Raw genomic sequence first — 16388 nt, 5'->3', positions numbered from 1 at the left:
TTCGGATCTTTTAATATTTCACGTGTCGTCGCTTCTCTCTCGCGCCGCGAGATTATCACGCGGCGAGGAAGAGATTCCCCGGCGCGTTCCTCGAATAACCCTCTCTCGTGTCTTATCGCGGGTCGCGTAACGAAATCTCGCGCGCGAGTAATCCAATTCCGCGTCGCGCGACACATTCGCACGCGGGCCAGATCGAATTACGGCGCGCGCAAAGTCGAATTTCACCGGCTGCGCGAGGAAAGGATATAATTCGGGACGCAATTCTTATCGCGCACGGCTTTTCGAGCGCCGGCCAAGGCGCGAGCAGCGAGCGCGAAATTCACGACGAGGTTCTCGTCGAGAATGATCCTCCTCCGTTCCGCGACTTTCACGTTAATTCGACGCGGCTCTACTTGCTTTTTTTTCTTCCTCCTCACGGAGAGCCGCTCGGAAGAGACCGGCTCCGAATCGAGAAAGAACCCAGTCAGAGGTGGAAGAAAGCGAAGCGGCTCGACTCGCGCGACGTCCGATGTATCGATAAGAGAGCCGCATCGATAAGTTTCTAATCGACGAGAGTCAGTCACGTTCCGCTCACGCGATCGCGCGCCGGCCCGCGTCCAGATGCCGTGGTAATTACGATTTTCCCAGGCGCGATGTGATAAATCTGCCGCCAAGTACGCGACGTAATTGCCCGGCCGGCGGTATAAAACGATACGCCACGCGGCGCGGCGGTGAATTAAATCGTAAGTGGAAAGTAGTTAAGGTCCGCCATTCGTCGCGGCTCAGACGGTGGATGAAGTGATTATTGTCGGAATGCGGTCAGGCGGGTGTATGCCGGAGAATGAGTGCTCGCGCGGGTCGCACTTCGTTTCCCGTGTTTTCTTTCCCCGCGATTCGGGTAATTTATCGTCGTAACTGCCGCGAAGAGTAAACCGCCGGCCGCGCATCGGGCTATATCGTACATAATCCCGCTGAACGAAAGGAAACGTAAGCGAACCGTCGAGCGGCGATCCATTGAGAATTTATGGGCGGATTTATTGGTCATTATCGCGACCACCTACATCGCCTGAATACCACTATTGGCGTTAATAAACGATACAACAGAAAGGGAGGGGGAACGACCGAGAGAGAGAGAGAGAGAGAGAGAGAGAGAGAGAGAGAGAGAGAGAGCGGGAGAGAGCGGGAGATAGGTGTAATAATTAAAAAGTTACATAATGTGAAAAATTATCGCGGCGAAACTTGTCAATTCGTTCGTTAATGCGACGGATTCTCATTTAACGAATATTAAATCTGTTTCAAGGTGGAAAAGAAGGAAAAGAAGGAAGAGCAATCGATATAATTATCGTTGGGGGGAGGGGGAGACGCGCGATACACGCGTCGTCGATTCATCAATTCCTACATGTCGCCCGATGTACGCGATTAAAAAAAAAAAACAAAAAAGAAAAGAAAAGAAAAAGAAAAAAAGAAGAAAAAGCTAAATATCTACGCGTTTCGTCGCGTGTGAAGCATTTCACACCGCGAGGCAGTATTTTATATCGCTGTGTGTACTGAGTACAGAAATTGCCTACGCTACTCAAACCATAATGGCGAGTTCGAATACCATAGGTTCGGCAGGACCGGCGATGCTAAAAGCCACCTGACATCCATTTGCGCCGTACTTTCGCTCAGGCAAAACGGGTAACCTCTCTGTGACGCAACTGACATAATATTGACTACGAGAGGATCGACGCGTAGTCGGCTGAAAAACGCGAAGAGAGACGCGAGCGCACAGCGACGCAGCAGAGGCATTGACACCCTGGCATGCACGAACTACGAATACGCGCGCGCGTATGTCGCGTCGTAATCTCTCGTGGATTACGACGCGGTTGACGACGACCGCGTTCCCGTAATTTTTCGCTACCTGAGATGAGGTATCGCCGCGTCGTCGTCCGCGTCGGATCCGTCGCCGAGCAATCGGCGAAAATACCTGACGTATGAAGCGTGAAACCACTACGTGGTAGTGTCGCCGCATGAGACCTGCCAGCGCCTTCGAGATCGCACCTGGCGAGATGCAGGTTGCAGACCAGGTGCCTCGCGCCGCGTCCGGGTGCGCTCGTGCGAAACCCGAGGCGCCGCGACAACGCGACGTTCTAACCGGGACGCGATACGCTTTTCGTCGGGGAATCGCAAGTGGATATTACCGCTCGGTGGAGGGCCATCGCTAGATGCAAGACCGTCCTTTGGCGGTCGGTTGCCGTAGGTGGCAACGAAGGAGGTGCAGGTTGAAGCTACACGGGCGGCGTGGTGGTAACTATAATGAGTGGCGGCTGTGTGAGTGAGCGAGCGAACGAGCGAGCGAGTGAGTGAAGCGAAGGGAAAGAGCGAGAAGGGTGAGGGACGAGGACGAGAGGGTGGTGCGAGGGCGGGTTGGGTCGAGCAAGGGCGAGAGATGGGCGAAGGGTGCCGCTGGGTGGCGAAGAGAGGAGGGTCGGGGTGCGAGAGGGTGGAGGAGGAGGAGGAGGAGGAGGAGGAGGAGGACGGGAAGGGTGAGTGTGGGAAAACGTGTAGCCTCAGCCTCCACCCTTTTCCACCCACCGACCACCCTGCCGCTGCTGCTGCTCGGTCCAAGAGGGGCGAAGAGCAGGAGGGCGGCGGGAGGAGGACAGGGGGTGGAAAGGAGGGTGGCGAGCAGGAGGAAAAAGGGAACTGGGGGACGGCCGAGGGGGGCACGGTGAAGGGAGAGGGGTTGTCGCACGCCTATCCGCTCGATAGCAGCTTACAGTCCGTACACGTTCACTACCTCCCTAGAATTTCGTGGCCTGTCTCTCTCTCTCTCTCTCTCTCTCTCTCTCTCTCTCTCTCCTCTCTCTCTCTCTCCTCTCCTCTCCTCTCTCTCTCTCTCTCTCTCTCTCTCTCTCTCTCTCTCTCCTCTCTCTCTCTCTCTCTCTCTCTCTCTGTCTCTCTCTCTTTCTCGCTCTCTGCTCTCGAAATTCCAAAAAAGGCACGCTCGTCGACCGTACGAATACGTTCGACGCTGAGATTTCGCTCGGTCCCCGCCCGAACCTTATTCTACGACTTACGAGCGCGTTCACCGCGCACGGGAGTGATCGGGGATGATCCACTGCGGATGTCTGTCACAAATATATGACTCTGGGCCGCCTCCTTCCCCTCGTGTCCCCTCGCGGAGTTATCTTCGTTTAAGCGACTTTTTATATCACTCTCTGGCCCTATCTGCCCTGGCTACGATTCCGTAAAAGAACGCGCATGAATACTTTATTCTTAATTTACTTACTTAACCGAGACGGTTCGCTCAGATCGGGCTCACGGCGCTGCGCGAGACGCTGAGAGTAGCAATAAAGTAGATAGGGATAGGCTAGGTGGAGACAATGAGTGTGTCGAGGTCATCCGGGTGTCCAGAACGAAAGTACCGTGTCCGCTATCGAATGACGATAATATATGAGGTTTGGGAAAGAGAGGTGGGCGGGCGAAGGGAAGAGTAGAGCGATGTTTCTTGCCTTACCGCGCCTTTGGGAAACTGTATCTCATTGTGTCTCGGATAACAGAGACGTCGGTGGAATTACTGCGAGACGCGCGGCCCCAGCGAGCACAGCGTCGCACCGCCGAGAGTCTCCCGCCGGCCTGAATCGTCCCGGAAGGACGTTCTCCCCCTATTATCTCGTTTTAACAGCCGGACGAGAGCAACGCGAAAGACGCAACGCGCGGCGTATCGGACGAGCTCTGGAAGTCTCGCCTCAAAGTCGCGAGCGACCGAATTCGCTTCGCAACGTTCGCCCCTCGGCGCGTTTTAATTAAAAAATATCCTCGGCGCACAAAAGCTGGAATTACGTGCGGAAGCGCACCGGAGAGCAAGAGAGAGCGCGAGAGAGAGAGAGGGAGGGGGAGGGAGGGGGAGAGAGAGAGAGAGAGAGAGAGAGAGAGAGAGAGAGAGAGAAATAACGACTCTATGGCGAACAAAAAAGCTCGAGCGTCTTGAGACTTTCGCGCGAGGGATATCATTAAGCACACCTGGATGTAATACGTGCTCGTTCGCAAATTGTGGCACTGAGATATACCCCCCCCCTCATCCTTTTCCTCCTTTCTTCCTCCTTCTTCTTCCCTTCTTCGTCTTCTTCTGCTTCTTCTTCTCTTAGTCTGGCTTCTCTTTCCCTTTTCGTCTCTCTTCCTTCGTCGTCTCTTTCTCTCTCTTTCCCTCCCACTCTCCTCCTTCACTCTCTGTTGAGACACACAGGCAGCAGGGAAAAGAGAGCAACGTTAGAATGCTCGGCCGTTTCCTAGGTCGCCGCCGACGACGGGTCTTCGTCCTGGAAAACCCTGAAAATTGATTTTCCAGGCGCGGTCTCCCGCGTTACCCACGCACAGGTCTCTCTCGGTTGCATCGATTTTCACCTGGCTCCCCCTCTTGTCACTCTCTTCTCTCTCTCTCTCTCTCTCTCTCCCCCTTTCTACCCTCTCTTTCTCTCACCTATCTCTCTCTTTCTCTCTGCTGCCGCCACCTCGCTGGTCGCTACCGCCGACTCAAACCAGGCGTTCATTCAGAATCCAAGAGGAAAAAAAGAAGCAAAATCTAGGTCAATGGAGGTTTGAGAAATTTGCGATAGTCGCGGCTCGCCGTTCCAGGCCGACGGCCAGAGAGAGGCGCTCGCGGAATATCGTTCGTGTCGATTTCACGGCGTTTCGCACGCGAATATAACCGCTACGATCGTCGAGCAACTCGCGCGTACGATAAAGCGCCAGGGTGACAATGCCCGTCGCGTTTCAACGGCGACGATTAAGATGTGCGAGGAGAGAGAGAGAGGGGGGGGGAGGGGGCAAAGAGAAAAAGATTTTTACGATAAACGATAGCCGAGATTCCCGCGGCTCCCTGGCGTGTCTTTACTTTCGCTGGGAAAGGAAGGAGATGGAGGCTCGCGAGTCCCCGTGCATTCGAAAAATATCAAGGGCGATATATCTTCTGGAGCGCGCCTTGTTCGGCGTTTCTCGCACCACGCGAACGCGACCCTTCCGGGGGCGGGAAGGCGGGAGAAGAGAGGCGTAGGATAGAGGGAATGGGGCGGGAAGAAAAATGCGATACGGAAGGTCCTGTTGCGCTCACTGATGTCCGGAACTCCATAAAGCGAGTTAAGTCGGACGTACTGCGGGAGGAGCTTTCAAGTCCGAAAGTTCGGAAAGTTGGCGCGACGCGAGGATCCCGAAGTTTTGACCGTCGCGTCGCAGCATGATAGATTCTCTGGATCATGCCAGGGCAACGAAAGTACTTGTTGCGGAGGATATCCTCAGAGATTCGATTCCACGACGGATACCGAATACCGGTTGGTGCCGCGCGCGTCGCCTTTTCACCGGGAGAAATTACATCTCACACGTCGTTTCTTGAGATGAACGTTCTTGATTCTCGTTCTGTAAGACGCGTTTGCGATTATTGTTGCAAGAGGAAGCTCAAAGATACAGGAAGGTGATTAAATGTGCGCGCGACTGCCGCCATCAATCTTTCCTACGATTCTGTCGTCGGCGAATTCATCATTTGTGCGATTAATTCACGGAATTGATTGAGTTGAGACGCCGAGATTAATTATTCGGGTATTCTTAGTTTGCAAATGGGAAATATTATCCTCAGATTAGTGTTTCGCGCATCGTGCATCGATTATGTATCGAATTATACGGCCCGCGATAATAAAAAGGTGCACGATAATAAAAATACGCCGCAGTAAAAGTGTACGCGCGTAAATTATTTACAAAAACTAATGGTACCACTATGCAACAATATTTGCATTGATATTAACCCTTTGCGGTCCGTAATGCAGGATATTCAAGCCATTTGGGTAGGAATATTCGGCCGGTTTTCCAAACCGCAAAGGGATAATATTCATGATACATATACGTAGATATTTTTATAATTCATATTTTTACCTCGTGCACCCCATTATCAAATATTCGAAAAATGTAAATACCTCTCGCATCATTTATTTTCACATCGGCGGCCGAATGCATTCTTTAACCGTGCTCATATTACTGATCGTATATTAGTCGCCGATATCCCCATAAAAAAGGCAATAATTTAATAACAATAATGAAAACGTAACGCTCGCGATCGCCAGCGTATCGTTGTGTATGGGGACGTGATTCAGGGGGGAGGGGCAGAAACACCCACGACAGAAGCACGCTCTCCTCGTCTATTTCTTTCCGCTCGACGGATTCTCAAATTTTCACACTCCTCTCGGCCCCCGTAAATTACCATAATTTCTCAACCCTAAAAACGCACGCGCGAGCGGCGCGAGATCGCATGGAATTTCAAGTTCCACCCCGATTACGTCCATATCAGGGACGAGTCACAATTTACGGCGGCGCGGGAACGGGCGCATTTGCTTTCCATCGGCGTACAGGGGAGGGCACACTTTTCACACCCTCGCTCGAAACACCATAAAGCACCCGACGAGGCGGGAAGGTCGAGCGAAGTCAAGTTGGGTTCGGTTAGGTTAGGTTAGCGTCGTGAATGACGGAGGAGGGTCGCATTTCGCCCCGATAAAGTTTGTTCGATCGGCCGTTAGTCTCCTTCTTATGGCCCCGCGCGCGCCCCTTCGCCGCGGCAACCCTTAAAGCTGCGTGCACAATGAAGCGCACGGGAGCAGCAGACATTTCGCGATTTCTCGACGAGAGAACTCGTCGGGAGAACAATCGACGACAAAGGAGCAATTGTAACTTGATTTCCCGACTACCGCCGCGCCCGCTGGAGAGCTCAGCTCTCTTTAATTATTCTGCCCGTTAACATTTCATTCTCACACTGTTTGCTTTGTTTTCCCACATACCTAGCTGAAAAAATAAGTAAATAAAAAACAACTCGAAAATATCTCGACGAATAATCGCCGCTGTTTATTCGCAGACGGGTAGTTCGCGCACGTAGCTACCCGTAGCTAACCGCGATCTCTAATATTTCAGCGACCCAGAACTACGCTCTCTACGAATCGACCCGCATTTTGAACGACCCAACGGGAATATCGTATTATCAGGACAGCCTGTGGCCACTTAAATCTCAGATATGTCGATATAGGTGCCGCAAACGGTTTGTGTGAACAGCGCGATTCGTAAAAGTACACGCTGCTGGAGTTATCGACTGACTGATCTACCCGACGATTAGTTGAGCCCCCCACGTTCAGGGTCTTGCGTTACCATGCCCAGCCTCTCGCTCAGTCTCCGGAGAAACACTCGTGTGAATCATCGATTTAAAAGTCATTGTCATTTAACAGAAAGAAAGACACGATGTATGTGTGTGTGTGTGTGTGTGTGTGTGTGTGTGTGTGTGTGTGTGTGTGTGTGTGAAGAGAGAAAAGATAGATAGAGGGACAGATAATTCACTCGACAGTCCAGGACTGCGATTACCCACCCCCGCGATGTGGAACCGGCATTACACACACACGCGCGGTTCGTGCCTTTTCCCGCGGACTCGGTGGGGCGGGCACGTTGCCGCCGGAAAGCGTGCAACGGCCGCGGACGAGCGTTTAACTTTGTTCCGAAGTTCTCCAAGGTCGTGCCGGCGCGCCGCGCCCGTTGTAGGTCGGTGCCACTGGAGTAAAGCGCGAGAGAGAATTTCCCGAGGCCGCGTCATAAATCTCTATCTGCTGCCGGGGGTAAACGCTCGCGGGATAGACTTCGGCGACGACTGTAATTTCGCGCCACCGGGGTGTTGTCTCTCTCTGTCTCTCTCTCTCTCTCCCTCTCCCCCTTTCCACGTGCGCGCGAACACGTGTGTATACGTGCATTCTTGTGTGGGTGGGTGGGTGGGTGGTCGGATGCGTATATATCTGTATCGAGGGCGATAAAAGATTTATCTGGCCCGTTTTCTTGTACACGAGCGCGGGGTAAAGGGGAAGAGACGGTTATTGCTTCGGCGTTTGCGGGGCGTTTCTCGGTAATAAATTTATTATCGATGTGTGGTGTAGCGGGGTGGTGCCGGTGGTGGTGCGAACGAGCAGGACTTTTTTTAGTTCATGAACTTTCGCGCGCTAATTTATTGGATGTTAAAACAGTCGCTCGCCGTAAGCAAGAGACTTCTCCCTCCCCTTCACTTTCGGCTGTTCACGACGGAGGGTGGAGGACGACGCGCGCGTCTTATGTGTGCCATTTCTTCCGCTTTTTCGCCTTTGGACGATAAGAAGGATTTTATCTCGCCTATAGCAGCGTTTCGCGACGTCCGAAATCGGCGCGTGCGAAATTTCTGTCTTTCACTCGCGTGTATCGCGTGAAACCTCCCCTTTTGGGAAGAGCGATCGGGGCGTCGAGCACGGAGAAAGACGTTTCAGTCAGCGCGACAGGGCGCGTAACGCGTAAAGGGGATTACGGAGTGACTCCGTGTAAATAATTTATCCGTAGTCGCAGCGGCAACTTGTGGACGGGCAATTATTTGTAGCGACGCGGCGGGGACAAAAGACGGACTCCGTAATCTAACTTTACATGGACAAAGTAGAAAGAACCGACCGGAGCCGGACCCAAACTGTTTAATCCCTTCCCGCCGTTACCTTTGTAACATTTGTCGCGTCGCCGAAGCGGCACTTAGCCGCTTCAAATTGCCGCGATAATGCGACACACGAAAACACAATTCGAAAACAAAAGTCGGCTGCAGGGGCGGGCTGGCGGGGAGAGTTACTCAACGAGCACTTACTCGCTCATCCGGGAACGACCGTAAAAACGATCGTCTGAATCTCCCCCCCCTTCGCGCGCGCGCGCGCGCGCGAAACGATCCGCGTAATCGCGCGCACGCGGAAAAGCAGCGCGCGAGTGTCTTTTAAGCGTCGCGTTTAAGCATCGTGTTTGCTTACGCGATACGAAATAAACGATCGCGCGCGCGTGCAAGCGCGTTTGCCAAGCATTCATACGTCAATATTTAGAACGAATTGTCGTCCGTACGATTTACCGCTGTTTGTACGCTATTTATGCGCGCTATTTATTATTTATACAATGGAAATTTGCGATTTGCGAGCGCTAATTGGCGCTCGTCGCCGCTGAAACATTCGAGCGGTCAACCGCTAATCGTTTGTGCATCTTGCACGAGATTAATTTATACCAGTATCTCGTATCTTCATGAAACGCGCGGAAACCCGCGCTCTCGCTCTCTCCGCCGTCCTCTCCTCTCCGATGCTCTTTCTGCCCGCGTCAATGAATTTAGCGTAAGAATGAGCAACGCGATTATACGCGATATCCTAAACTCCTCGTGCCATTTTGTCGCAAAGATGAATAAATTAGTAATAGCCCGATAGCATAATCGATACTTGGAAATGCTCCGGAGTCTGCCATTTCGCAAGAGTGACAGTAATTGAATGAATTATTTGATAAAGCGAATAAATCAGCGAAATTAAGTTTTCGTGTCGTCGCTTAAATTGAAAAGCTGGCCGTGCGCGCAAGACGCGATTAACGTGACAGAGAGAGAGAGAGACAGAGAGAGAGAGAGAGAGAGAGAGAGAGAGAGAGAGAGAGAGAGAGAGAGAGAGAGAGAGCGCAAAATATATACGCGCATATATTTCTCGAATGAAAATATACTGAAAATTCGTGTGTGTAACACGAGCGCGATGAGAAAAATTTGACGGCGATGATTTTAGCAAGCCGGGCGAAATGATACCCCCGGCGCGGATGGACCATCGACAATGGAAACAACAATGGTTGTCATTTCTATTACAATAGACACGCCACGCGCGCGCGCTTCTGTTCTAACAATTCCATTATCTCCGCGCGAAAGCGTCCCCCTTTATTATGCCTATCAGAAAATTTAGATCGTTTATTTAATGGGATATAAATATAGTCGAGCGCGGCCTATTAACAAAACACGGAGTATTTCGCGCGGAACAATGGCTTTGCGAAGTCATTTGGCCGTTCACGCGACGATTGCAATTATCGTTTCGTTATAATGGCCGCCGCAAGTAAGCGATTTAATGCTTAACGTTACGCAATTAAAATTAAAAATGGGATTCCGCGCTGGGTGATTCCGTTGGGAAAAAAATTTTTTTCGAAGCCGCTCGCAGGTGTGCACGTCGGCGATACGTGTAGTAGCTGCAAATGCGCGCGCCACTGATAATTCCATCCTTTGATTCTTCTACGATTAAAGCTATCGCAAGTCGTACTTGCGCGCGCGAGCGCGCACACGCTGCACACGTACGTACGTGTGTCTGCGCATGCGTGCGCGCGCGCGCGCGTGTATATACATAAAGAAGAAAAAAAAAGATATGAAAAATATCTTTTAAATTTAATAGCGTGCTTAATTAAAAAAATCTAATTATGCATGCGGATTTTAAATTACTGGAGCAGAATTGATTTAAAAATTCATGCTTCACCGTCCGCAGTAATGAAACGAAAATTATGAAATTTCGTTGTAATCGCAATGAAACGCGGCCATTGTGTGTGCTTACTAATAATTTATGCAATGACGTAATTATTCTCATTGTTCCTCTTTTCAGGGAAATGTCTACATCTAAGTGGTCTCACGCCCGAGCCATTGACAGCGGACGACGATTACAAACTCCTGCGCCTCGGCATCGGTTTTACAAATATGGTAGCACGCGCCACGAAAGGCAGCGCGGATCTCACGAGGAAGGAAATTAAGGAAGGTCAGTAGTCCCGAGTGCGAGTTTTCTTCTTTTTTCTTTTCTTCCGCTCGAATGTTACCGCGACGAAATTGTTACGAAATCTCGATCGAGAATCGACCGTTGGCACAGGTCGATCCGGACGAAATATCCGCGCGGGAATTGTTTACCCGTTTTTTCAATTCTATTAGCGTATCACACGATCACGATTTTTATATTTATCGCAGCGAACTCGCGGGTCGCTTCGCGGGTTGCTTCATGCCGATTCACGACACGAGAATCTTCATTCTCGGCGCACCTTTAGAGACGCTATTGACATTAGACGAATATTGCAATGGGAAATTACCTGACATCCACGAAATTGTTCTCCGCGAGAATGACACTATCCGCGCGGGGGATAAAAAATTCAATTCAAATCGCAGTTGTCAGGCGCAGACTAATCCGGTCTAGTCTTCTTTCCAGAGCGAGACTAGTGCTACGCTACTAGCCGCGGCAACAATACGCTGCGCTCTACCGACATAAGCGGCGGCACGAAAAACCGGTACACACGTCCCATAGACAACACGTTTGCCCCGTTAAAAATTGACAAAGCTCCCTTCACCGACTGCTGTGTGCGCCGGTCCCACGAGCGGTGATTCCACTCTGATAGGACGGAATCGCTCGGCGAGCACTCGCGGCAATCGCGCGCACATACGATAAACATAAGCGCGAAAGAGAGGAAGCAAACACACCTCCGAGGAGCGCGCGCGCGCGCGTTCGCACCGAAAAGAGATAGCGCGTCCTACGACACTGGCTCGACGGGCTGCTGGTTCCCCGCTAACTTCTCCGCGGCCTTATCTTCCGTATTCTAATTTTTCCGCGCCTTTAGCCGCGCTGGCCATTCGACTCGAGGGAGCTCGACTTCCGTCCGCGAGCCTCGATATTACGGCACTCGATATCGCGTTCTTCTAAGGAGCGCCTTTAGGTCGTTTTGCAATCCGCTTCGGAATCCCGTTTGTGAGGGGACACTCGAAAAATCGCGTCGGCTACTTTGAACCGCCTAAAGCAGGCTTAACTAACCGACGTTCGGGCGCCCCCGAGCTGCACCGCCGAGGCTGATCTTTAGACTTTACGTCTATCATGCCCCGTGGTGCTCGATCGCTGCTCTTCTACTTGGCGTGATGTGCATTCAACGATATACAGGGTGTCTGAACCAGATCCACGCAACAGTGGGGCGTGTCATTCTGAGTTTGAGGACTCTCGCCATTTCGCAAACAATCGCGTGAAATCTCGAGTTATTCACAAAAGAAGATTGGCACGTGAGCCGACCGAAAATGGCTGTATCCGACGAATCGAGGGACAACCGTCCACGTGCCGCTCGCATCATCGCTCCGCCCTTAGTTGCTGCTGGTCGGCAGCTATCGTCGTTAAGAGACAATCGCGCTTCTCAAGCATTTTCGGTCAGCTCTCGTCTGCAAAGCGCGTCTGCGGTGGCCTGATTCGCCTCGTCACCTTTTACGAATATAACTCGAAACTTCACGCGATTGTTTGCATACTGACGGAGCTCCTCGTACTCGGAATGACACGCTCCACCGTTCTACACGCTTACTGCGTGCTTTGCGTTTTCGGACACCCTGTATACGGCGAGTAAACGCGCTGCAGGATTCTAAGGCGAGAATAGAGAGGCGCGTCTCTCATGCCTTGACTATGAGCGCGCGTATGGTGGTGATGCGACTCGTTGCTAAGGCGCACGCGGTACCGCGCGCGAACGGACAGTCGACGAAACATTCGAAAATCGCTGCGTGAAACATGATCGACTCGGCGGGAAGCTGCTCCATAACGAGCATCTACTACTATGCGCGATCGTGTACTGTATCGGAGGAACAAGTGGGACCGCGAGGTGGTGCGCTCCAACGAAACGATGTTCTCTTTTTTTCTCTCTCTCTCTCTCTCTCTCTCACTCAGCAAGAACTTACGGGCGTTGTTGACTGTCCGATGCGTTAGCGACAGACGCGCTATTATTAATAGTAGAGTTTTGTTCAGTAAAGGTTATACGAATATAAATTGTGAATGTCTTCTCGAGTCCGGTGTCGCAAATTCTCTCTCTCTCTCTCTCTCTCTCTCTCTTTACGCGCTCGTGAGATAAACAATATATGCCTGGGACGCGAAGTAAGCGGAGCAAAATCGCGCAGGCGAGTGCAACAATGCAAAGAGGCGCAACAATGTTTATAACCTCGTACGCACCGGTCAATATATATAGAATCTCGCCGTTTCAGCGACTGTCGTCGTCCACGAGGCAGCGGGAGACGGAAGGGATATTATTTTAATTTGTGCCCTACTTGAGGATCTCCCCGACGGCGGCGGCGGCGGCGGCGGCAGCGATATTTATTGTTTGCCGAGTAGCCGCGCTCTTGTCGCGTGCGTTGCTACGACAAAATGAAAGACGCTACGTCGTCTCTCTTTCTCTCTCTCTCTCTCTCTCTTTCTCTCTCTCTCTCTCCTCTCTCTCTCTCTCTCTCTCCCCCGGCGAGACCGAGCAAAACAAACATTGGCCCACGCCATATCGCTCCGAAAAAGAAGTCTGTCGACGCCATTTCTGTTATAATTCGTCTTTGTTGCACGCACGTATAGTCGGCTCGCACGTTCCTTCCGCCTCGTAGAGAGAGAGATGCTATGGGGAAAGAGCTCATCGATCGTGATCAGGTGTACACTTACGGTCGGGACGATCGTCGCTGGTCTGAGGCGAGGGATAGTTTTCCTTGGGCGCAGACAAAGTCCAGTCCATCCTGCTCGGGTCGTGCTCCGCCGCGTTTCACACTCGACGTGCACAACACTCTTACCTTTCTTATGCTCCAACTCCCGAGATTTTTAACGACCGACCACTCGCACACCGCGGACATGTGTGCACGCAACGCGGGAACGCAACAGTGCTGCCAACTTACCGACTGTCAGCGTTCTCAAAGGCATCTCGTTGCAGCACGCAGCGAGAGATAGCTGCCGAAAGTTGTGCGGCCCCCGCCCCGCCCCTTCCCCCTCTCCCCTCTGCCTGAAAATGTCGCCCTGCGACGATTTCGATTATCGATAGTTCCGCGGCAATCTCGAGCGATCGATTCTGTCGCGGAGAGATTTGGAAATTGAAGAATATCCGCGCGCGATCGCGACAGGGATTTATTTGAGGATCGTGACTTGCGAATGATGCCAATCTCGCCGCTGGATCGCTCAAATTGCGAAAGGAAGAAAAGTCTCGTGTTTTTACGAGACACACTTCCTTTTCATTAATTCCGCCGTTTCACTGCGACGTTGCGACGTTGCGACGCAAAACATGTATTTTGTTAATGTTAATATAATATCCGGAGCACTTTTTACCGCTACTAATGTAGCCGGTGTCCTTCTGAGATTGATGCCCGATAAAATTAACGTGAGACCGGGAATACTCTCAAACGCGGAATGGCGGAGCAGCGGCGTCGGACACTTCGCTCTCTCTCTCTCTCTCTCTCCCTCTCCCCCCCTCTCTCTCTCTCTCTCTCTCTCTCTCTCTCTCTCTCTCTCTCTCTCTCTCTCTCTCTCTCTCACCGCTTCAAATGAAATTAGTGTGCTGGTAAGGCGGCGACATTTAAGGCTTTCGTCGATACATTTAATTGCTACATCCGTCGATGCGCGTATAACCGTTTGGAAAACGCAATAAATTTAACGCGACGAAGCTAGTAGACGATCGCGCAATCGATGCGCCGTGGATAACGAGAGACTGGAGACATGAATATTTTCACGCAAAACGTGTCTCCCGCGCGCGCGCTTGTCTGCGTTTCTTCGTTGATCGGCGGCTCCGCGAACAATTTTAGCGATGATAAAAGGGAGCAATGTGTCTTACCGTTATTTTTATTCGCAGGTAGCCACATTCTGCTGGAAAAGTTACGAAAGTATAAGCCAAAAATTGCCGTGTTCAACGGCAAACTCATATACGAGGTGTTTTCGGGGAAGAAGGAGTTTGGATTCGGAAGACAGCCAAACCTCGTGGACGGCACAAATACGGTAAAACAATAAACATTCTACATCGTCCACGCGTTAACGTTCGATAAACGGTTCTCGCTGAAAGGTTCACGCGGTTTGCGAATGCCCTTGAATTGAATCTCACGACTCGCGCTCGTCGATGGCGTACGAGCCATGTTCTTCTCACCCTCTGATGTTTCGTTGCAGTACATGTGGGTGATGCCTTCAAGCAGCGCGAGGTGTGCCCAGTTACCACGGGCTGCCGACAAGGTGCCGTACTATGCGGCCCTGAAGAAGTTCCGTGACTATCTGAACGGCACGATCACGCATCTGGACGAGTCGGACATCGTCTTCGCCGACTCGAAGCTCAAGAAGAAGGATCAGGAGCCGATCGAGGACAAGAAGCCGGTGTTCAACGACGACTTGGCCGACGGCGAGGGCCGCATCACGGAGATCAACGGCGCTGGGGTGAAGCAAGAGTCGGGTGTGCAGATACCTGGCAAGAAGAAGCGAGGTAGACCGAAGAAGATAAAGAATCCCGAAGATCAGCCGCCGCCGGATCCCGAAAAGCTGGACGCGAACGGCGAGGTCATCAAGAAACGCCGCGGCCGCCCGAAGAAGATACACCAGCAGCAGAAGCAGCTGGAGCGGGAGAACCGTGAGCGAGAGCAGCAGCAACAGCAGCAGCAGCATCAGGCGATGGGCCATCTGAGCGATGGCTACGGTAACGCCGTGCCGAATTGCTTCTCACCGCCGTTGATGTCGCCGCCGAAGACGTTCCCGCACATGGCACCGTATCCGCAGCCGATGAACGACTCCGGCTTCTTCGGTCAGAGTATGCAAGACAGCAGCCCGTACAACATGAGTGCGAAGCAGAGCCCGGTGCACCTGCACCAGCACTACAGCCAGAGCCCCAAGTCCATGTCGCTGTCGTTCACGCACTCGGACCTGTCGTCGGAGATCAACACCGCGATCTCGTCGGAGAACAACCTGGAGCCGTCACCGCTCACGTCGCCCAGTGTGGAGCACCCGGACTTTGAGCCACCCACCAGCATGTCGCAGCAGAACATGGCCAACGACCATCGCCAGTACAATCCTGCCGGCCCGGGACCAGACCCTACCGCCACCGGGCATCACGGCAGCCCTGGAACACCCTCCCATAACAGCTACGCCAATTACATGGGCTACCACGACCAGACGCCGGAGGCGCACAATCCGCATCCTCATCAGACGACGTCGACGCCGCTTAGCCAGACCGCCGAGGACCACTCCCATCACTCCCATCCGACACCGCCGCACACACACCCGCACACGCCTACCCATGTGGCCTCCATGTCGCCACATCACCATCCGCACGAGCAGTACGGCATCAAGAGGAACTCCGCTCAAGACGTGGCGTCCAAGAGCCTCAGTGATCTGGAGTCCCTTGTGGACCAGATCCCGAGCATAGCCGATGGCGGCGGCGGTAGTCAACGACTACAGCATTCGCACTCGGGCATGCCGGACGACAGTTTGGCCGAGAAAATGGACGCTCACCATCAGTCCTACATGTCCGGTTTCGGTGGTATACAAACCGCCGGCGGAATGACCAATTACAGCCCACCTTTGACTTCAGGTGGCGGTATCTATCCCGGCTCTCTGCACCATTCGCCCAGCGACGGCTACGGCAGCCTGTACAGCATGAACGGCCGTCATCATCAGGAATCTCAGCAGCAGCAGCAGCAGCAACAGCAACAGCAGCAGCACCAACAGCAGCAGCAACAGCAGCAACAGCAGCAGCAGCAGCAACAACAACACAGCAAGTCCTACACGGTGGAAAATCTGGCGTCCAGCAACTACACACCCAGCATGAACCACGGCCATCCCGGAAACTCGTATCCC

General features: G+C 52.5%; 2 protein-coding genes across 3 annotated transcripts in view; one reads left to right on the top strand and one right to left on the bottom strand.

Moving 5' to 3' along the window:
• Positions 1-14019, bottom strand: part of Dnmt3 (DNA methyltransferase 3) — a 146242-nt gene extending 132223 nt beyond the window's left edge. The window contains exon 1 of the mRNA XM_025297530.1: positions 13236-14019. Coding sequence (XP_025153315.1) covers positions 13236-13305 — 70 coding nt within the window. The 5' untranslated portion in view covers positions 13306-14019. The remainder of the gene's footprint in view (positions 1-13235) is intronic.
• Positions 1-16388, top strand: part of Tdg (Thymine DNA glycosylase) — a 125283-nt gene that overhangs the window by 108075 nt on the left and 820 nt on the right. For both annotated transcript variants that reach the window (XM_025297532.1, XM_025297533.1), the window contains exons 7-9: positions 10416-10565; positions 14407-14549; positions 14715-16388. The exon at positions 14715-16388 is cut by the window's right edge and continues 820 nt beyond it. In XM_025297532.1, coding sequence (XP_025153317.1) covers positions 10416-10565; positions 14407-14549; positions 14715-16388 — 1967 coding nt within the window. The remainder of the gene's footprint in view (positions 1-10415; positions 10566-14406; positions 14550-14714) is intronic.

This window comes from Harpegnathos saltator, unplaced genomic scaffold (assembly GCF_003227715.2).
Source record: "Harpegnathos saltator strain DR-91 unplaced genomic scaffold, Hsal_v8.6 scaffold18, whole genome shotgun sequence".
Lineage (NCBI taxonomy): Eukaryota > Metazoa > Arthropoda > Insecta > Hymenoptera > Formicidae > Harpegnathos > Harpegnathos saltator.
Note: the sequence above shows the minus strand (reverse complement) of the source record. Positions and strands in the feature narration are given on the sequence as shown.